This window comes from Myodes glareolus, chromosome 4 (assembly GCF_982192425.1).
Source record: "Myodes glareolus chromosome 4, mMyoGla1.1, whole genome shotgun sequence".
Lineage (NCBI taxonomy): Eukaryota > Metazoa > Chordata > Mammalia > Rodentia > Cricetidae > Myodes > Myodes glareolus.
The window spans coordinates 42,918,864-42,939,376 of record NC_142029.1 but is presented as its reverse complement, the minus strand read 5'-3'; the positions used below and the strand labels follow the sequence as shown (position 1 = coordinate 42,939,376).

The following is a 20,513-nucleotide window of genomic DNA, read 5'->3' as shown; positions in this document are numbered from 1 at the left end:
CATCCCTACCCCATTGTGGCATTTCAGGAGAATTGTGGGAGGAATCACCCTTAAAGGTAATAATCCACCATGATTTGGCAGGGGAGAAGAGGGTCATATTACCCCAGAAAATATGATACCCACTTCAGAAATATCCATACAGAGTACTTCTTAAAATTCCACAATGCACTTGAAGTCAGTCTGTTTTAATCATTGTACAAGTGTATTATTCTCTTTGGTCCACTTTGACTAAGAAGCTCCTGTTGAAACTTGTCTGTCTTCTCTGAATTCTTTCTTTTAAGAAGGGAACCTCCCTTCATAGAAGTTCTAAGTATTTTGTGCATAAATACTTTTTTTTTTTTTTTTTAGGTTTTTGAGACAGGGTTTCCCTGCAGTTTTAGAGCCTGGCCTGGAACTAGCTTTTGTAGACCAGGCTGACCTTGAACTCACAGAGATCTGCCTGCCTTTGCCTGGGACGGGATTTAATCTTTGTGATGGGATTAAAGGTGTGCGCCACCACTGCCCGGCCATAACTACATTCTTCTGCAGCAGTCTGTATTTACTTATTTACCTAGGAAAGGGCATTTTGTCTGTTTACTGCGCGCGGGTGATTACAAGAAAAACCACTACAGATACCTGTGTGAAGGACACATAAACTTTTATTTAGCTGACTTTCCATTCATTTGAATATCTGAAAGTGGGCTATCACATGCATTTTGGATTCAATGGTTTTCCCAGAAACGGTGTTTGTAGTTTGATACAAACTTACCACTAAGGCCATAGGAGTTAGTCAGTCACCAGAGAGCTACCTTTCTCCAGATTGCTCTCCTTTTGTGTGCTTTGCTGTCCAGAGTCATGAGGCTTGGACACATAAATGTATTTCTTGCTCAAGTGGAATTCAATTTCACCTGAGAGTAAATAAATTTTAAAAAGAGCTGTGTGCTCTTGTTGGTTTTAGAAAATTTACTCATATCTAACCAAACCAAGTCAAAACAAACAAACAAAAAGCCAGTCTCAAACTGCTGCCCTCTGGACTGCTGCTGCTAGTCCCAGAAGGCCTCCAAGGGATTTGAGATAGAGGGAAGAGCCGCAGAGCCACGTGCGGGTTTGCAGATGGACAGACATCTTTAAGTCTGAGTGTTGCTAGGTCTGTCACATCTAACCAGATCCAACTAAAAGCAACTGCCCCACCCTTTGATTAGAATTTTTTTTTTTTTTACAATGCATACATCCCAGATCATCACTCTTGATCTGCCTTCTGTACATCCCTAGGCCTGGGCACAATTCCGCCAATTCCTTCACCATCTTGTAACAAGGACAATTTACTCCAGTTTCCAATGTTGTGATCTTTGTTTGCTTCGGAGGTACCAGCAACACAGCCTGTATCATCTATATGTCCATCAGCATTCTGCTAGTGGCCACTTAGGTAATCTTAGGCAGTCATTCTTCCCGGAGACCTCTCTTCTGCATCACACTGTTCTAAATGTTCCTAGGAAACCTAGGATTTTATAGCTAATCCTCGAAACTTTTCCGGTCTCTATCCATCACCCTACTCCAAATCCACGTCCATATTCCCAGTCATCTGCAATAGCCATAGCCCCGTTTCTCATTCTTTTGTCTTAGTCTGTTTCATGTTGCTACAAAGGAGTGCCAAAGACTAAGTAACTTACAGCGAACACAGATTTATTTCTTACAGTTCTGAAAACTAGGACACTCAAGATCAAGGTCCTAGATCTGGTGAGGGTTTTCCCCCTGCCACTCTACAGAAAAAAAAAAAAAAAGTAGACAGCAAGTATTTATTGTGAGGGGCCAAATGTGCAATTTCATGAAAGATGAGCCCTCATGACCTACACAGTTCCCTGCAGGCCTCTCCTTTCTACCTTGCTGTATTGGGGATTAAGTTCCAACACATTAACTTTGTGGGATCTATTCAAACCACAGCAGCAGGCTTTGGTTCTGGACAATCATTGGAATTTGTAAACTGCTTGTGAATTAAGGAGTGGACTATAATCTTTCATGGAAGGTAGTGGAGACATCCTAAGACCCGGTTTCTTCTTTGTATGCTTGAACAGTTCATAAGTATAAATAAAAAAAATGACTATGCTCTCAAGTAAGGCAGACCAAGTGATAGAGTATGAGGCCATTTCTAAGTTAACATTGATCATGACTTGTCTACGATTTTCTTATGTGACAAGCGCCCCCTAGTGAATAAGGAGCTCAAATTGGCCTCCAAAGCAGAAGAGGGGCACCCATGAAATACTTGAGCTGCTTTGACAATTTCACATGATATTAAATAAGCAAAGAAGGAGAGGTTTTGTGAGATTAGAGTAGGAATCTGTTCTCCTTAAAAATACATCCAAGACTCCAAGACAATGGAGAGGTAACAATCAATATTATAAGTGAAGGGAAAACTAACTCACACTTAGGTTACCAAAGGAAATGAGACTTGATTAGAATATTATAAATCATAACTAGGAATTGTGACTTGAGAAATTTTTCAGAGAAACTTCAGTTTGGCAAGTTGGTTTGCCAAATTAAAAAACCATAGTATATGGCTCTGGTGGCCTGAGTTCTATAATAAATCAGTTACTTTTAATTACTGCTTTCTCCCTGAAGCTCTTCGTCCTTAGCTCCCGTTATGCTCTGAAAGTGGTGTGAGTTATAATTTTGTCACCATAAATATTTATGACTTGCCATTTAGAGCACCGAGTTAGCACTCAAGGAGCTAACAGTGTTAACATGCTAACAGTGTCAGACATTTGACACGGTGGCCTTTAAAATAAGCATTCTAAATTAGAGGGTGGAGAGAAACTGAAACAAAAGGCGGTGGTACGTCTGAATAAGGAGCAGATGAAATTGTTATTGGGCCATTCACAAAAAAAATTTGCTTTATGTCGGAAACTATGAAATTTATATAGTGTAATTTTGTTTTTGTCGCTTTTCGCAGGTGTGGCCTCTCCTATTGCCTCCCAACTTTTTTTTTTTTTTCAAAATGAAAAATCATTAGTTGGCCCTCTTCTCTTGAGTCAATTGCCTTTGTCTCCTCAGCAACATCCTTTCAAACTGACCAAGCAGACTTTTCAACCTATTCTTATGGGATCCCTCTTCTCTGAACTACCAGTAAGTAGCCTAATTTTGCACAACCACCTCTGATCGGTCCGTGTTTCAGTACATGCAGGAGTTTAACAATACGCTAATGTATTTATGGGATAACTAAGGACTACCGCCACAGTCGCTGCATGAGACAAATGGCATTCCTTTAGAGTGAAACCACCTGCATTTCCTTGTCTGGGTGACAAGCACGTGCCAAAGGCGAAGACAGCAAAAGCACAAGTGAAATAGAGGTGAATGACAGGCAGGAACCAGAAACGCCTCGCCTACACATGTTTGTCCACAAACTCCCCTTCTTTTCGGTCCAGTTTCCCACGATGCATCCGGCAGAGCAGAGGTAACCGTGGGCAGGCGGGCAGAGAAGGAGGACACAGGCACGGGGAGGTGGACTGGGTACGAGGTATCCCCCTCCGGCGCTCTAGTTGCCCGGGTGGTGGCTCGGGGGTAGGCCTTGGTGCGCCTGCGCAGACCGGTCACCACTCGCGACCGCAGCATCCCCGCGCCCGGGGCGAGAGGAGGCGCTGCCCCGCCCCGCACGGCCACGTGATGCGGGCGAGGGGATTGGAGCTGCTGCAGCGCGCCGCGACAGAGAGGAGCAGCGCTGGGCGCTCGCGGCGGGTCCTCCTCCTCCTCCGCCCTCCGGCTTCTTGTCGCCGCTGCTCACCGCTGCTAGCCGCCCGCATCCCCAGCCGCGGCGCCGGGAGGAGGAGGAGACGCCTCTATCAGCAGGGTCCCCGCCACAGCCATCCACTGTCCCTAGGGGCCTCTCTTCTCGCCGCGGCTTGCACCTCTTCGCGCCACGATGGGGCTGATGGACTCAGAGCCCGGCAGCGTCCTGAACGCGGTGTCCACTGCGTTCAACGACACCGTGGAGTTCTACCGCTGGACGTGGTCCATCGCAGGTACAGGCAAAGGCCCTCACCCATCCCCGATGGGTGCTCTGCGGACTGCCCACGACGCAGACGCTAGTCCCCGGCCTCAGCGCCAGGCAAGGCCCTGCGCCCCGCACCCGGCACCCTGAGGCTGTTGGGGCGCCCGGGTTCCCGCAGATGCGGCGCGGGCGCCGCGGTTGTGCACTGGTTAATCGGATGCGAACGTTAAGGCGTCTTCCCCCCCCCCCCCCCACATTCCCATCTCATCAGCTTCGCGGATGCAGGAGCTGACTTATCAGATGCTGCCTGTGCAGCCAAGGAACCACCGCGCCCTGACGCCCGCATTTCTCGAGCTCGCCTCATACTTCTCTTATGTACTGACACTCCTTGTAGGCTCCGATTGTTCTTCTCTCTGCTACTTCAGCTTCCTAGAGAAAACGCTCGTATCTGCTTCCATTTAGTTAACCTCTGTGTAGTATAATTGTGACAAAAATGTGAAATAGCATTATTTAGCTCCCCAAAGGACGTTAGTTTTTGTGACTTCCTAGTAGCAAATCTCTTAGGCGACTGAGGGTGCTGGCTTTGCGCAGTGCAGGGCCGTCAGGAGGAGGGGGGGAGGAAGACAGTCTTTGGGAAGGGGTCTCCGCAGCAGCACCTAGAGGTTGGCCCAGAAGCCTGCATAAGTACAGAGTACTGAAATCGCGAACTTTTCCCTTAGCTGTTCAGTTTGTGGGGCAGGACTGTCATTTGGGTGACTTAGGTAGTTTTCCTAGGAGAAGTGATTGTAATAGAAATGTTCACGTGTTACCATTTCTTCATTTGCTTTTAGAAGTTTTCAAAATCTTAAACGTCATGTTTAAAGGATTCTCGGAGTGGTTTTATGATGTAAATTTTTGCTGTCCGTTTGCAGTGTGATTTTGTATCCTAGCAGATTAGGATGTTAGCAATATAGGTTATGACAGCTGTCTTCTTCAGAAATGAAGTTTCTTTTGTCGTTTTTGTGTTTGTTGCTAAGGCAAATGACAGTGTGTTATAGCATGGATACAGTATGACATTTGAGGTAAGGTGGACAAAATGCTTTCTGGAATTGTTTCTGTATAAGACAACCGAGTTTTTTCCCGTGTGTGTGTGTGTGTGTGTGTGTGTGTGTGTGTGTGTGTGTGTGTGTGTGTGTGATGTGGAGGCTTCGCTGACTTGCTTAGAAAAGCACACTATTTTGCAGAATATCACAAATTTGATGCTAGAAGAGGTAGTAGTTCCCAGGCCTCACGGCTGGAGGTGACTTAGAGGTAACTGCAATGAGGCATTTCTTTCTTGAGTTTTTCCTTACACTGATACCTGCAATACCTGGGGAAGAAGCACCCTTCCCTTCATCTCCTTGATACTGCTCTGAGCATTGCGTCAGAGCATCCCCTTTCACAATTGTGCAGAGCTAAACCTCAGACATGCTTGCTGGCAGGTGGCAACGCGGTTGAGGTCCTCCAGCCGCCTTGCACCCAGAGCCACGCCTAGGAGTTCTCAGTCCTGTCTCTCAGCTCCTTCCCATCCTGGAGCCTTCTCATCTCTCAAGCCTCAGAAGGAAAAGTTGAGAGCAAAGCTGGAGCGTAGTTTCCCGTAGTGGTTCATTCTGTCTGAATGAGTCTGTGAGAAAGATCGCGAAAGGAGTTGGCAGTGCTGTGTGTCCACTCAGGTGAAAGCTGGCTCCTACGCTTTGAGGGCCCTATAAAACAATACACTTTCGTGGGTCAAGCTTGAGAAATGAGTAGACACAGGGACACTCAAGTGACCTCTTACTAGCAGGTCAGCGGGAAGATATTCGTCCATGCTCTTGACTATCCACTTACGAAACCCGAGACCGCCTTCTTGCTTCTGTAACGAGCTGCCCAGTGAAGACAGAGGTGTTTCTGAACCCACCAGAGGCTCAGTGGCTATAGTCTGCTTGGCCTTGCTGCAGCATAAGGAGGACCATTATTCAGGGGTTTTTTGTTTGTTTGTTTGTTTACTTGCTTTTTGCTTTCACATCTGGATCTCCTGTGCTTCCCAGACACTTCTGTGTGTTGCGTGTTCCTTCTGGGAATCAGGTCTTCATGTTCCTTCTGGGAACCAGGTCACACTGCCTCCCTTCTCCAAGAACATTTATTTATTTTTCCATGAATATTGAAAATCTGGATAAGGGGGCTACGGAGTAGAAAGGGAGGCTTCCCCAGTGATGGTGGAGAAAAGTGGATGAGTCAGATATTTGGAAAGAGGGAAATAAAAATGGGTGGGAGACAGGGATGCTCTTGAGAAAGATGCAGAGTGTGACGAAAGGGTGACATTTTTCAGGAAGAGCAAGCTGGGCTGGGCGCTGGGTGCTGGGCCCCGAGTGCCTCACTGGAGGAGTATGCTGACTTCTTTTCCTTTTACTGGTTCCTTGGGTTTTCCTCCTCTTGAAGTTCTTCCATGAGCACAAGTGAGGCAGTTCTGTTTTGTATTGTTGTAATAAGAAAGGTACAGGTTTGTAGAGCATATTTGGCAGCCTAAGACATTTTTGCTTAGAGAAAATAGCTTCTGGTGAATTAATATTTCGAATTCTATTAAATGGTGCTATTTTATAGAACACAGCCACAGAGAGGTCTACAAACTGGGCTTTTCAACAGCATATAGCTAGCAAACAGCAAGTTTCTGTGCTCGCAGGAACAATGTCACTTTTCTTGTATTATTAACACTTGTATATTGAAATTTAAGATTTAAAAAGAGTGCACTTTTTTTTTAAAGAAGTACAAATAAATTTGAATTTCCTAAACTCGGCATCTAGCTGCATGCCACAAGGAAGTTACTGTTGTTTATATTGGAAGAAGGCATGGGCCGATGTGAAACTTCATTCAGTGGGGCGACAGCTCTGTTGCCCTCGCATCTGTTTTTTGGTTCTCCGATTCGACCTTGCATTTGTGAAAATGGCTAGAAAGTATAACTAATTAAACTCCCATCCAAACACTTAAGCAGACACATCTAAATAGTCTCCTGCTCTGTTCAGTGCTACACTGTCCACTTTATCCATTCCTGCCAGTTTCCTTCTGGCTACTTAGTGACTTCACTGATCCTGAGTACTTGTTTATGTGTTGTTAGAGCATAAACAGTCCGGGTCTTGGATTCTCTTTGGATGAGGAAGAAAGGAAAGGGGGTGAGAGGCATGGCATAGGATGGAGGGTGTTTCCTATAAGATAATGAGAGGTGAGAAACCAGGCTGTATTGTGTAAGTAAATGCACTCAGGTCACACGTAGTTCTTTATTCCATATGTACTTTCCATGCAGAAAACGGGCCGGGGACAGGGCCACTGGGTCACAAACTTAAGAAGTCTAAGAGAAATTGCTGCTATTCTGCCCTCGCTTGAAATCCTGGTTTGAGGGCCCCAGGACAACCAGAAGAGTTCTCTCCTGTTATCTCAGTGTCCCCGCCCTATGTGTCAGTCATGAGTGGCGAAAGCAGCAGACTACCTGGCTCTGTTTTCTGAGTATTTTATCAGTTTCCCACAGTTGCTTACCCTGGCAGTGAGTGAGCTGATGGGAACAGTCAGAAAATGTTTGAGTTGGTAGACCAGGGCAAAGGTGCCAAAGGCAAAGGGCCCAGGGGATGAACCAGGGACTGAACCAGGGAAACTGGGACTGAGAAGGGGCCAGTGAGTCATTTAAACCTGCTGTGGGAGGGGATGCTTAATTCAGCTGTAATAAACTGGAGTCACAGGAGGTTTAGCCTATGGCTTGCCAGGCTGCAGAGGAGGAATACAGGTTTTAAATGTTGTACAGCATGTTGATATTCATTTTATTTGACATAGTTAATGTGTAGTTTTCATATGTGTTAATTTCTATAGTAGATTTTGTGTTTGGATTAGCCTGGGAGATATGTCTATATGTCTGTTCTCTTTCTCTCTCTCTCTCTCTCTCTGCAAGGTGTTGGGTTTAAAGTAGGGTCTTGATATGTGAATCAGGCCAGCTCTGAACTCACACTGTAGCCAGCGTGAGCCCCAAGATCGTTATGCCTTCACCTCACAAGTACTGTGATTACACGCTTGCACACTAGCATGAAAACAACTGTGTGGAATATGGCTGGCCTCCAGCCTCTCTCCTAGCCAGTGTTTTTCCTGAAGTCTTGTCTCATAGCCTCTCTGAAGCTTCTGGGAGGCCCAGCTAGATTTAGGGGGTTTGTCAGGTTGATATTTTTCCTTTACCACAGTCTGACTTGATAAGTACACCCTTGGATTTAAATGACTGATACTCCTGTACCCTCTTCACCCACAGCATATAACAAAACACTCCTCATGCACAGACCCCAGCGGAGCAAACAGTGCAGTTCTGAGCCTGGTTTCAGGACAGCTTTAGGTGGTTAGAGTCTTTCAGTTAGGGTAACAGGGTAACAGATCTTGGACAATGAGTTTGTGATCATCTAAGGTACAAAGTACTTGGTCATAATTTTTAAAAGTCAATGTTTTATATTTTTTCTTAAGTAATATAATAATGTCACCTGTGAGTGATTTATCGTGAGTAAGGTTTTTCGCCTGAGCCACCACTCTTGAGTCAAGTCTCTGTTTCCATGCAGACAAGAGTTGCTCAGTGAATTGTGTCATTCCTCTCGTTCAGTGCCTCTTTTTTTCCAGATATTACAACTTTCCATCTATAAAATCAGCCAAGATTTTTCTGTACCAGAATCTATTGTTTAAAAATCATATGAGTTTTGACACGTAGAAATGAGAAGGGTAGAAAAGCATAGCTTCCACGGCCGTTCTTTTCTATGACTCTAGTCCTGAATTATATAAATCATTCTTTTGATATGCTTCCTCGTTTTATGGTTTGCCCCTCAACATGCCCTAGAGAATCTCTCTCTTGCCCTTACACAAGTGGCAAGAGACGACCCCCTTAATCTAGCTTTGTTTTTCATTTTCGAAAAAGTCTCACTGCTGTAGTTCAGTCCTTGAACTTGTGATCTCTCTCTCTCTCTCTCTCTCTCTCTCTCTCTCTCTCTCTCTCTCTCGGCCTCCTCAGGTACCACTGCACCTGGCAATCTCATGTAACTTTAAATGTTGTGGTAATGCAGTTTTAGATGATGCTAAATTGCAGAAAGATGCCCGCCTCCCCTTGTGTATGTGTGTCTGGGGGTGGTCGGAATTAAATTTCAGACCTCCTACCTGCTAAGAAAGCGTTCTGCCTTTGAGTTTTATTCCCAGCCCTGTAGAAAGTTCTTTTTTTAAATAATTGTCTTTAATCATAATTTCTGTCAATGTCCTCTAAATCTAAAAAAAATCAACTATCAAGTCATTTAGTAGCACAAAATAGAGCTACACAGTCAGATGGTCACTCATTTCTTGTCATCGTATACGCCGAAACATTGTGATGTGAGATTTCAGGGTAGTGTAACACAGTCAGTGGAGAAACATAGGGGCTGGGCTTCAGGTGACCTGGCTTCAGTCATGAGGCTACTGCTACTTAGTGTAAGAGTTTGGACAAGTCCCTTTCACCCCAACCCTCACGTTTCTTACCTGGAAATTCCAAGGATTAATTGGGTAATAATATTTCAGGATCTTCCTGGATCTATAGTTCTGTGATGCAGACCAGACTGGCCTCCAGCTCACAGAGATCTGCCTGCCTCTGCCTCCTGAATGCTGGGATTGAAGACATGCACCACCCCACCCAGCTGGATCCAGAGTTCTGTATAGATGCTACTTTTCTGTTCTTCAAGTAGAGAACAAAATTTCAAAGACATATATGTCAATTATTAATCTGAAAATCCTTTATGATTTAAATGTTTTCCAAAACTTTTTTAGTACCGCCCATTAGTAAAAAGAGTAGATTTGTAATTAGTCATTTTTGCTTTGTTTTGCGTGTTCTGCAAGAGCCAAGTAGAGGAATAAGAAAAGGATAAAGACACTGGTTTGGAGCAACTCTGTGTATGGTGCTCCACCATAATGGCCATTTAACTGTCCCAGAATTCCTTGAATAACTGTGAATGAATTAATTTGCTAAAAATAGAAGGAGCAGTAACAAAAAAGTATAAAATAATCTCAATTACGTAGTGATCTTATCACGTGGTATGCAGCTTCTGAAGATGGCTTCTTACATAGTCTGGGCAAGTTATCAGTATTTTTTTGTGTCTCTCTTCTTTTTTTTTATTAAAAATTTTCACCTCCTCCTCTCCTCCAATTCCCCCCCCCCTCCTTCTTCAGTCCAAAGAACAGTCAGGGTCCCCTGCCCTGTGGGAAGTCCAAGGTCCTCCTCCCTCTATTCAGGTCTAGGGAGGTGAGCATCCAAACAGACTAGGCTCCCACAAAGCCAGTACATGCAGTAGAATCAAAACCCAGTGCCATTGTCCTTGGCTTCTCAGTCAGCCCTCATTGTCTGCCTCATTCAGAGAGTCCGGTGCCTCTCTTCTTAAGGATTTAATTTATTTTTACTTATGAGCATGTGTGCCTCTGTATCTGTGTGGTGTGTGTGTGTGTGTGTGTGTGTACCTTTGGGAGCCAGAAGAGGGAATCAGAGCCCTTTGAACTGGAGTTACAGGTAATTGTGAGCTCTCCATGTAGGAGCTGGAAGTCTAACTCAGTTCTCTGCAAGAGCAGCAGGTGCTCCCTAGGCACTGCCATCTGTTCAGCCTCAGGTCTCTTCATGCTACCTTCATCATATGAAGATTGAACTATAGAGTACGTGGCATCTATTGTCAGATCCTCTGTGTAATCTACTTTTTTTAAATCAAATTTTTATCTTTCTTAGAACAATAACTTAAATATAAGCCTAAAAACTTAATATTATTAGCTTTATTTTTTTTCTTCAGAAAATAGCTAAATTTGTGACTCAGAACTGGAACATTTGAAGGAGTAAGCATTTCTGTTTCCTTTTTTATTTATTAAATGTAAACTCAGGCTCACACATGTGTGTTAATGCATTTCACATTTTGGTTACTCCCTGTTGATGGTCACATTGCACCGTAGCTGAGGTAGGAGCAACTGGAACATGTCCACTGATGGATGAGCTGATGGATGCAGTATGTAGCATGGAGATAAAAGAGTATTTTCCATGTGGATGCCTCTAAGGAACTTTGAACTCCAACATACCAGGACAAAGACATGTCATCCCAACTCACACGAGCTTTCTAAAGTAATGACTAGGAACAGAAATTAAAACAGTGTCTGCTAGGGACTGGAAAGAGAAGGAGCTGGCTGGGGAATTGGTGTCTAACAGGTATGAAGTTTCCATTTTGCAATGTGAAACTAGTTGTGGAGATTGGCTGTACAGCATCACAAGTACGCTTGCTAGCACCAGTATGTACTTAACACAATTACAGTGGTCAGTTCTCACACTTAGGGAAATCCACTGGGACACTGAAAGAAAGAGACATTGTGAAAGTGGATGGGGATCTGTGGAAGTGAGACGTGGGGACCAGAAAGGGAGCAGGAGGCTGTAGTTAAAGAATGTTGTGTGCGTGTATAAATGCACAAAATGAAACCCATCATTATGTATAATTAATATAACCTAATAAAACATAGCAACATACTATAAAATTAATATAATGGCATTCCTAAACTTGACTTTTCTTCAGTATTGGATGGTGAATCAAATGATCTTTATAAAAATTTTTTTCAGCTAATTGTAAAATGGCTTTTATAAAGGGAATACAAGGGTGTTGATTGACTTGAAGAAGTACCTGCTTGGCTAGCAAGCAGCAAACAAGTAAGCAGAACATTTGGCTTTGCATTTTTCTTTAGCTTTACAGCAACCCTGGAGGACTGGCCTGAGACGTTTTATTTCCTTCCATATGCGTGCAAGCCGCTGAGGTTCATGGGAATGAGATAACGCCCTGTTCCATATTAGCTGACGCTCCTGCCATCATCATGCCCGCCAAGAGGGAAATTTTGTGTCTTTCACCTATGCATTATTTCAGTTCACTGTTTTCATTACTACTTTACCTACATAGCATTACTAAATTTGTATTCCTGTAACATAATAAATCTGACCAAAATCATAGACAAAAAAAAAAAAAAAGCAGCCAGAATGCTCAAAGTTCCTATTAGGTCTAGTGTATGAAATTAAGCTAGGGGCTAGAGATGCTCAGGCATGAAAGGGGCTGGGGTTCAATTCCTAGCACCTATGGCAGCTCACAAACATCTGTAATTCCAGTTCCAGGGAATCCACTCCTGCTTCTTATCTCTGTAGGCACCAGTCATGCATGCACTGTACAGACACATATGTAGGCAAAACACATATACATATTTTAAAAAGGAAACTAAAAAGTGATTTTTTTTAGATAAATCTCTATGCTGACACTACATATGGGAATCTACGTTTAAGATATAAAGGCATGTATTCTGAGATGAAGTAATCTTCCGTAAGATGAAGTAGTTAGAACTGTTAAAAATTATATTCATAGTGACTAGGAACTTGTTTGGCGAATGGTGTGAGATAAGAACTACCAACTACTGTTTGTGAAAATTCAGGATGGGGTAGTATCTTGCTCAGTAGATATTTAGTTCATAGAACTGTTAAAACCAAAGTGCCCCGCCCCATGCACACACCTGCACAAGCACACACAGATCCTAATACTACGAGCCCCGTTACAACTGGGACACATCACTGTCATTTTCTTAAAGCATTGAGGTCATTGGCAGCGCTGAGTGTCGATTGGACCGGCAACCCCTGACTATGAGTTCATGAAACAGGGATAGGAGGGACGTGCTGCCTTCTGCTCTTGACTTCTAGGATGGACAGCATCATTTCGTTTTTCAGTTCTCTCTGTGGGTTCATTTCCCCCACTGCACATTTTCCTTTCTCTTGAACTGGCTTTAGCAGATGTGCTAGCTTTAAAACTGAGTCAGATATCCCCAGCAAACGATGAAGCTCACTGCAGTCTTTGGAGTTTGAGACTGCAGTAGGGCTTCGTAATTCCCGCATATCCAATCTTCACAGTGTCCTTTGACGTTGGGTATTGGTTAACTGTCTAGAGAGGAAAGAAGGTTTAGAACCACACGATTGTAGAGTCACAGGGTAGATGGAGGATCTCTTCCCTGTGGTAGTTTCGTTGTTATAACACAGCATTGCCCACCTCTTCTTTTATCACGACTATGGAGTGATCATCGGTTGCTTCCTGAGTGCCGGGTGCTGTAACCTGTGCTTTGGTGCGTTCACTTTATTATTATATTTAATACTTAGGTTCTTCCGATTGGGTGCCATTGTTATCCCCATCTCAAGGAAGAAATTGATGTTCCCTGGATCTTGATTTCAAATACTTAACCCTCCCAAGTTAAAACTCAGTCTGAGCAGCCATTAGATTGCATCTCACACCCGTCTGCTCTTCCTTAGCCTTTTTTTTCCCTTTGTAGCTTCCAAAGCCATGCTTTTCTGCTTGCTGCGGAAAACTGCATGCTTTTCTCCCCTTTAACTTTTATTATAATCGCTGTTTAGACTCACAACCAAAAGACTTCTCTCTGCGTTGTAGCTTGCCCCTCCATTCCCCACCCCCTCAGGTGACTGTTACACAGCTGAGTTTGTGCACCAGCCTGAACTACTCTGAAACCACCTGCTCCCTCCTGCCATCAGACACTCAACCTACCCCTCTCTCGCTGGCAGAGGATCCCTTCCTCCCTCCCTGCCAATCACACTACCCTCTGGCTGTGTGTCCCTACCTAGGTCTGCCTCTACCGCTGTGTCTGGTGAAAACCGCCTTCCTCTCACTGTTGACCCAAATGGTGTATTTCCTGTCCCCACTCCTGAGAGCATGAGAGTTATTAAACAGGAGTTCCTGCTCTGGAAGGGAAAGAGGTTCTGGGGATCCTCAGTCCTACCTCAGCCCCAATGCAGAATCCGTCCTCCCTTTCTTGAGGGCCTCTCAGGTATCTGCCCTGTTCTGTCCAAGTGTTTAAAGCTCCTTCCTAAGTTCTGCCTTATGTGGCTGACTTTGTACCGTGAACATCCCTTGCTAAGGCAGAAACTCTGTTTACTGTAAATGGAGACTGTATTTTTATTTCCTGGCCACCCAGACCCAAATAAACTCACGGAAACTCTACTAATTACAACACTGTTTAGCTGATGGCTCAGGCATATTTCTAGCTAGCTCTTACATCTTAAATTAACCTATTTCTATTAATCTGTGTTTTGCCATGACACTGTGGCTTACTGATAACGTTCTGGCATCTTTCCCCTTTGGCAGCTACATAGCATCTCCCTGACTCTGCCTTCTTTCTCCCTGAATTCAGTTTAGTTTTCCCTGCCTTCCTATATTCTGCCAGGCTATAGACCAAAGCAGCTTCTTTATTAACCAATGGTAATAAAGCATATTCATAGCATACAGAGGGGAATCCCACATCATTTTACTCTCCATTGCAGAGAGGAGATTGTTGATTAGTTAAGAGACAGAGGAAGGCACAAGGTCTTCTTACAGACAGGACTTGAAATCAGCCTTTTGGGAATGATTTCAACATGCCTGTGATTCCGTATAGTGAATGTAGCTTTTGTTTTGTGTAAAGAGAAGTTGACAACCAGTGTTGCCATTTAGAATATTAGTAGAAATGGATTTAAAACAACAACAACAACAAAAGAGACCAAAAACAAAACAAAACAAAACAAAACAAAACAACAAAAAACAGGAGTTCAGCCAGGAGTGGTAGCACACACTTTTTATCTGAATGCTTAGCAGGCAGAGGCAGACCAAGCTCTGTGAGTCTGAAGCCAGCCTGGTCCATATAGTGAGCTCATTTGCAGCTATCGGTTTTAGTTATTGAAGAAGGACGGAGTATTTTAAGAGTACCATTGAGGACATAGTTCTGACCTTTTGAATAAACTCCCAAAACAAGTCTGTCTAGTGGTCATTAGACTTGTGTTTCTCTTTTGGATGACAGAAGGTTACACAGATGTAGATGCTGTTGAAGAAAAGAGAAAGAGAAGTGGCTGATTTTTCCAGGTAGACCCAAGGATCAAATTAATTCTGGAGTGTTCTTTTTGTTGCTATTGTTGTTGTTTTCCCTGTGACGAGGATTCAGAGTCAATGCTCTTGGCTATGGCATGAGATTCTGTTTCCTATGAGTTCCAGGTTACTGGAATTTGACTGGCATATGGACCACACTTTAATAGAAAAGAAATAGAGTATTTCAACTTCCCTCTGCAATCTCACACTGTTTAATATTGTGGGAAAAGTATAAGCATTAAATGAGCTTAAGTTATTAATTTTTCTGAAAATCAAGTAAATGGGGGTGCAAGCCTGTAAGCCAGCACTCCGTCCCCCCCCCCCGAATCTCTCTATGTTGCTTATGCTGCCCAGGTTGGGAATGTGTCTTTTTATTTTTTTTGCCTCAGCATCTTGATTGGCTGGACTATGGGTGTGTGCCACACCCTGGGATCCAGTTCTTCTTGATGCAAGTCTTATCTTTTGCCCGAATACTGTGCTCCTCCGTTCTGTGAGCCTCCCCAAGGCATCACCTGTGACCCTGTGCTCCCTGCGGCTTTGTTTCCCCCTATTTATTCTAAGCAGCTGGACATTCTAAAAATGCTTAATTTTACTGTTTTTTTTTCCTGGAATATGATAGTAGAATTTTACTAGAAAGAATATTCGTTTTGGTTAGTGGAAACCTGAGCCACAGGAAAAAAAAAACAAAAAACAGTAGACCCTGTTAGACCCTGTTAGAGGTTCCTAAGGATTCATTGTAGTTACTTGTTCATAAGTGGAGGAAAAAAAAACAAAACAAAACAACCCAGTACTTTTGTTCTTTGTTTCACATTGCCTTTTAAAAGGATTTTGAAAAGAAGTCTTTAAGTATAATTTGAAAATTAAGCCAATGATGACTGGCAGGATGGCTCAGCAGGTGGCGGGGCTTGCTGTGAAGACCTGGGAACCCGAGCTCAGTCCCCAGAACTCACATATAAACTCAGAAGGGGAAAACTGACTTCAGAGGTTGTCCTCTGTCCTACACACACACGGCACGACATATGTGCATGCCTGTGCTCATGCACATATCATATATGCACGGTAGCAAGTAAGTAACATTTAAAAATGTTAAGTTAGTGAGAGCAAGTCAAGAGTGAACCGTAAGATAGCTTATCTTCTCAGTATCTAGGTTATAAATATCCTTGCCTTCTCAGTGTAAGCTCTTCCTGATGTAATCATCACTGTTCATTTTTTTCTTGAGTTTGGTTTAACTCTGAGGTTGTTAGGGAGGAAAACTTAGTATTATTGACAATGCTGTTACTGACCACACCATGTCAGACACTGCCATCTGTAATGCTTCCAGTGCTGCGATCATGAGTCTGGGGAGTCTCTCAGCTGGCTGGCGATCTGGTGAGCTAGAGGACTCTGGGAAGCAGACAAAAAGCCCTAGAAGATGCCAAGGACTTGTGAGGGGGGATACCCACATTGTTTTGATGTCAAGTGAGCCTGTGAGGACTTATAGATGAGAGAGCAGGTGCATTGGAAGGGAGGAGGGACGTTGTGGGATCCTTAGAGACCAGGAACCCTTCGGTTCTTGAATCCTCTCTATCAACCCTCAAGGTAGCGAGTTCCTCAGAGAAAGAAGGGAGGGACAGAAGGCAGGCACAGTTGATTCCCAGTGTCTGCTATTTTCTCTCCCCTGCCTCCCTGCCTGATTTGTTGCCATTTTGCCCTCTCTCTCTGGGCGACTCCAGGCACAGATCTTTATTGGTTCTTTTTCTCCTTCTCTGTGCCCTTGCTGCTTGTGACCTTAAGCTCTGGTATGACTTTCATGATCAGTGACTCCTCCCCCTGTCTCCTGCCTGGAAATTCCTCTGTAAGCCCAGAGCCTCCTGGCAGCCCCACCTAGGGACATCACACAGGGATGGACCTCACACAGGGATATATCTTATATATGGATGGACCTCACACAGAGATGTATCTTATACAGGGATGGACCTCACACAGGGATGGACATTATTACATAGGGATGGACCCCACATAGGGATGTATCTTTTATAGGGATGGACCTCACACACGGATGGGCCTCACACAGGGATGGACCTCACATGGCGATGTATTTTATATAGGGATGGACCTCACACAGGGATGAACCTCACAGAGGGATGGACCTCACACAGGGATGGGCCTCACATGGGGTTGGATCTCACACGGGGATGGATCTCACACAGGGATGCTTAGCATTTCCTGCTCACTTCCTCTCAGACCTGCTCTTCTTGCTGGTGTAGTCTACACTGTTCTGACTTTCTCAGTTGCCTCCTGGCCATAAATATGGCTGTAGTCCTAAACTCTGCTTCCCCCTTTTCCTCTCACATCTGTAACTGTCCCCAGATCTATAGACATTGCCCTGTGACCTTCCTCTTGTCTCCTGTGCAGAGCAGTGCCTGGAGCTGGGATTCCATCACCTCATGCATCGTAAAGCCAAGCCAGAGTCCATGGGAGCACTGAAGCCAGGCTTGAGCCCCGACTGTAGATTTGTCAGTTCAGAACCTGGGTTGGGCCTGGGAATCAGTGCATTAAACAGCACTTGCTCCTATGTCTCCAGTGGAGGTGGGCCTGACATGGTTTCCATGACTCCAGACGATCCCCTTCCCCTGCAGTCTATCCATCACTGCTACCAGAGTCTTGCCAATCAACTAAGCTTAAAGCTCTGAGTCAGTTTCTTTAATGCCCGTCTCTGAAACAGGACCACTCTGCCTGCCTGTCTGCCAGCATACTTTTATTCGTTGAGTTCAGATGTCTGTCGTTGAGCCGTGTCTTGTCCCTTTTCCTGTCCTGTTGCTCAACTTGGACTCTGATCCTGCTGCAGAGCAGTTGAGTTTTCAAGTCTGTCCCTTCCTCCAATAAATGGTGAATTTCCACAGGTCAGCGACCAAGTGATCTGCACCCCCCCCCCCCACATACACAGTAGTCACAATGTGACTGGATTTAGTGTTGTGTGATTGTAAAGTTCAGATCAAGGTAGAAACAAAAATGTGTCAGTGATGTGTTCAAGAAAGCTCATGCTCTGGACATGGTGGTACACATCTTTAATTGTAGCATTGGTTAGAGGTAGAGGCAGGTGGATCCCTGTGAGTTCAAGGCCATCCTACTCTACTAGGGAATTCCAGGATAGCCAGGGCTATGTAGTGAGACCCTGTCTTGATAGATAGATATATGGATGAATGGATGGATGGATAGATAGATAGATTAGATAGATAGATACCCATTTCAGGTGGATGGACCCCTTGTTTTTTTTTTAAACAAGTTTGTTTTTAAACACTTTGAAAGTTTTGACAACATAGTTGAGTAACTATGTATGACTTTTCAGCATAGGTAAAATTGTGTGGTTACTGTCCATACTGACATATGTAAACAGGTTGGTCCAGCTTGCCATGAGCCTCAAGAAACAGTAAATATGTTGTTACAAATGGAAACCATTATAACCTTTGAGGGCGAGGCATGATGATATATGCCTGCCATGCCAAGCCCAAGAAGACTGAGGTAAGAGACTCATGAACTCCAGGCCAAGCACTAAGGGACATACTAGAAATAAAGGCAGATAACTCATGCACTCCTTTGGAGTAACACGTGAGAATGTGGAGAATCCCAGACCTCGGTGAGGCTTCACAGAAAATGCAGCATCCCTGGAAATGGACTGCAGCACCGACCAAAGCGCCCGAGTGCGTGTCAACTCCTCCTGGAACTTGTTGTTTCATTAAAGCTGGAGAAACCTAATCTATTTCACCTTCTCCCCTCCCGTGTTTGTAGATGAAGGACCTTCAGGAGGACTGTGCCCTAGAGTCCTGTGCACTGTGACAGGCCAGGGCTGGAGCTCAGTCATCCACTGACTGTGTGTTGCATGCTTCCTGTCGTTTCTCACTGTCAGCTGGCCTCTCAGTTGTGTCTCAGCCTCCCTCAGCATCTGATGTGGTAGAGCCTTCAGCTTCTGACCTGCGTCATGCTCTGCCTCTCCCTGAGAGTCCTCTCGAAGTGTTTGTGATGAATGAGGGAATGAGACAGTGTACCACACCACGCATCAACATAAAGCAAGCTGAGCCTACGACTGAGGACACCGTAGTTTTATCTACTGTTTGAGTGGCTGAGATAGGAGAATCACTTGAACTCACAGGTTTAAGCACAGTCTGAAAAACAGAGTGAGACCCTCTACCTTACACACACACACACACACACACACACACACACACACACACACAGACACACACACACAAAAGATTAAAGAAGTATGTTGTCTACTCTTAATTTCTGACTAATTTTGTATCCTGGTTTTCATTTCCTATTTTCTTTCTTTTGTATGTGTTTGTTTGTATAAGCTAATGTGTGTATAAGTATTCATATAGGTGTGTGTGGGGGGGGTGTGTTCTATGCATAGATCAGTGCTGGATGTCTTCTTTAATTACTTGGCACCTCATTTTTTGAGATAGGGTCTCTTACTAAATGTGGAGCTCATGGACAGGGCTAGACCAGTTTGTTCAGCAAGCCCCAGGAGTCCTCCTGTCTTTGCCTCCCAGCACTTAGATTGTAAGCATACAGAGCCACTGCCAGCTTTGATATGTGTAACATGAGGGGGCCTACTTGTTTGTGTTTTCTGTGCCTCCCAGTACCCCGAGCTGTTTAGTCCCAGAGAAAAATCAACCACAGAGGACTCAGTAAGTTATAAAACTGATTGGCCCGTTAGGTCAGGCTTCTTACTGGCTAACTCTCACATCTTGACTAACCCATTTTTCTGATCTATTTTAGCCATGTGGCTCAGTACCTTTTTCAGTGGGGCAGCTCATATCCTGCTGCTTCGGTGAGCTGGGCAGGAATGGGAGGAATCAACTTCCTCCTCCCCAGAATTCTCCTGCTCTCCTTGCATCATTTCCACTTCCTGTCTGGTTTTCCCACTACAACTCCTGCCTGGCCAATCAGCGTTTATTTAAAACATGACTGACAGAATACAGACAATTCTCCCGCACCACTTCCCCCTCTTTTTTTTTTTATTTTTTCCCCCCTCTTTTTTAAAAAAACAAAGGAAAATATCTTTAGTCCATTTTTTGGGAATGTGAGCATAGTATTCCAGGCTACTTCCTGCTGGTTGGGGGCACTGATAATCTTATGGGGACCTAAAGAAAATTTAGAGTTATGATCAAGTCCTGACTGAAGTATCCTGTGAGTCTTGATCATCTCAGGCAGCAGTCTTGAACCTGTTCTGGATGAAGAACTCAGACATCTGGGCCATTTGTTCCTGCCGGAGATTGCTCAGGTGGTCTCCCTTGGTTAAAGATGATTTTTCTTAACTCTGAATAAATCCAGAGCCTCTCGTTTTCTGTGGAAACAAAAGAAAAATCTCTTCTCCAAAGTAATATACCTTTTGACTTCAATTTTGAAGCCAAGGTATTTTCAAAATACCTTTCTTGGATTGATTCTGCATCATTTTTACGCAAATATCTTTTAGCAGCTGTTGCTCCTTCCTCAGCACTTAAACAATTCAAAGAGAGCATAATTGCATACAGTATCAAGATTCTCTGTATATTTTCCATCTTTACGTGGCTTTATTTTAACCTCTATTTCTTTTATTTTTACTTTTAACTTTTGGCTTTTTGAGACAGGTTCTCTGCATATCTTTG

At 44.1% G+C, this 20,513-nt stretch overlaps 1 protein-coding gene across 1 annotated transcript in view; it reads left to right on the top strand.

Moving 5' to 3' along the window:
• Nucleotides 1-3,669: 3,669 nt before the first annotated feature.
• The window catches only part of Elovl4 (ELOVL fatty acid elongase 4), a 32,216-nt gene continuing 15,372 nt past the window's right edge, over nt 3,670-20,513 (top strand). The window contains exon 1 of the mRNA XM_048435755.3: nt 3,670-3,992. Coding sequence (XP_048291712.2) covers nt 3,893-3,992 — 100 coding nt within the window. The 5' untranslated portion in view covers nt 3,670-3,892. The remainder of the gene's footprint in view (nt 3,993-20,513) is intronic.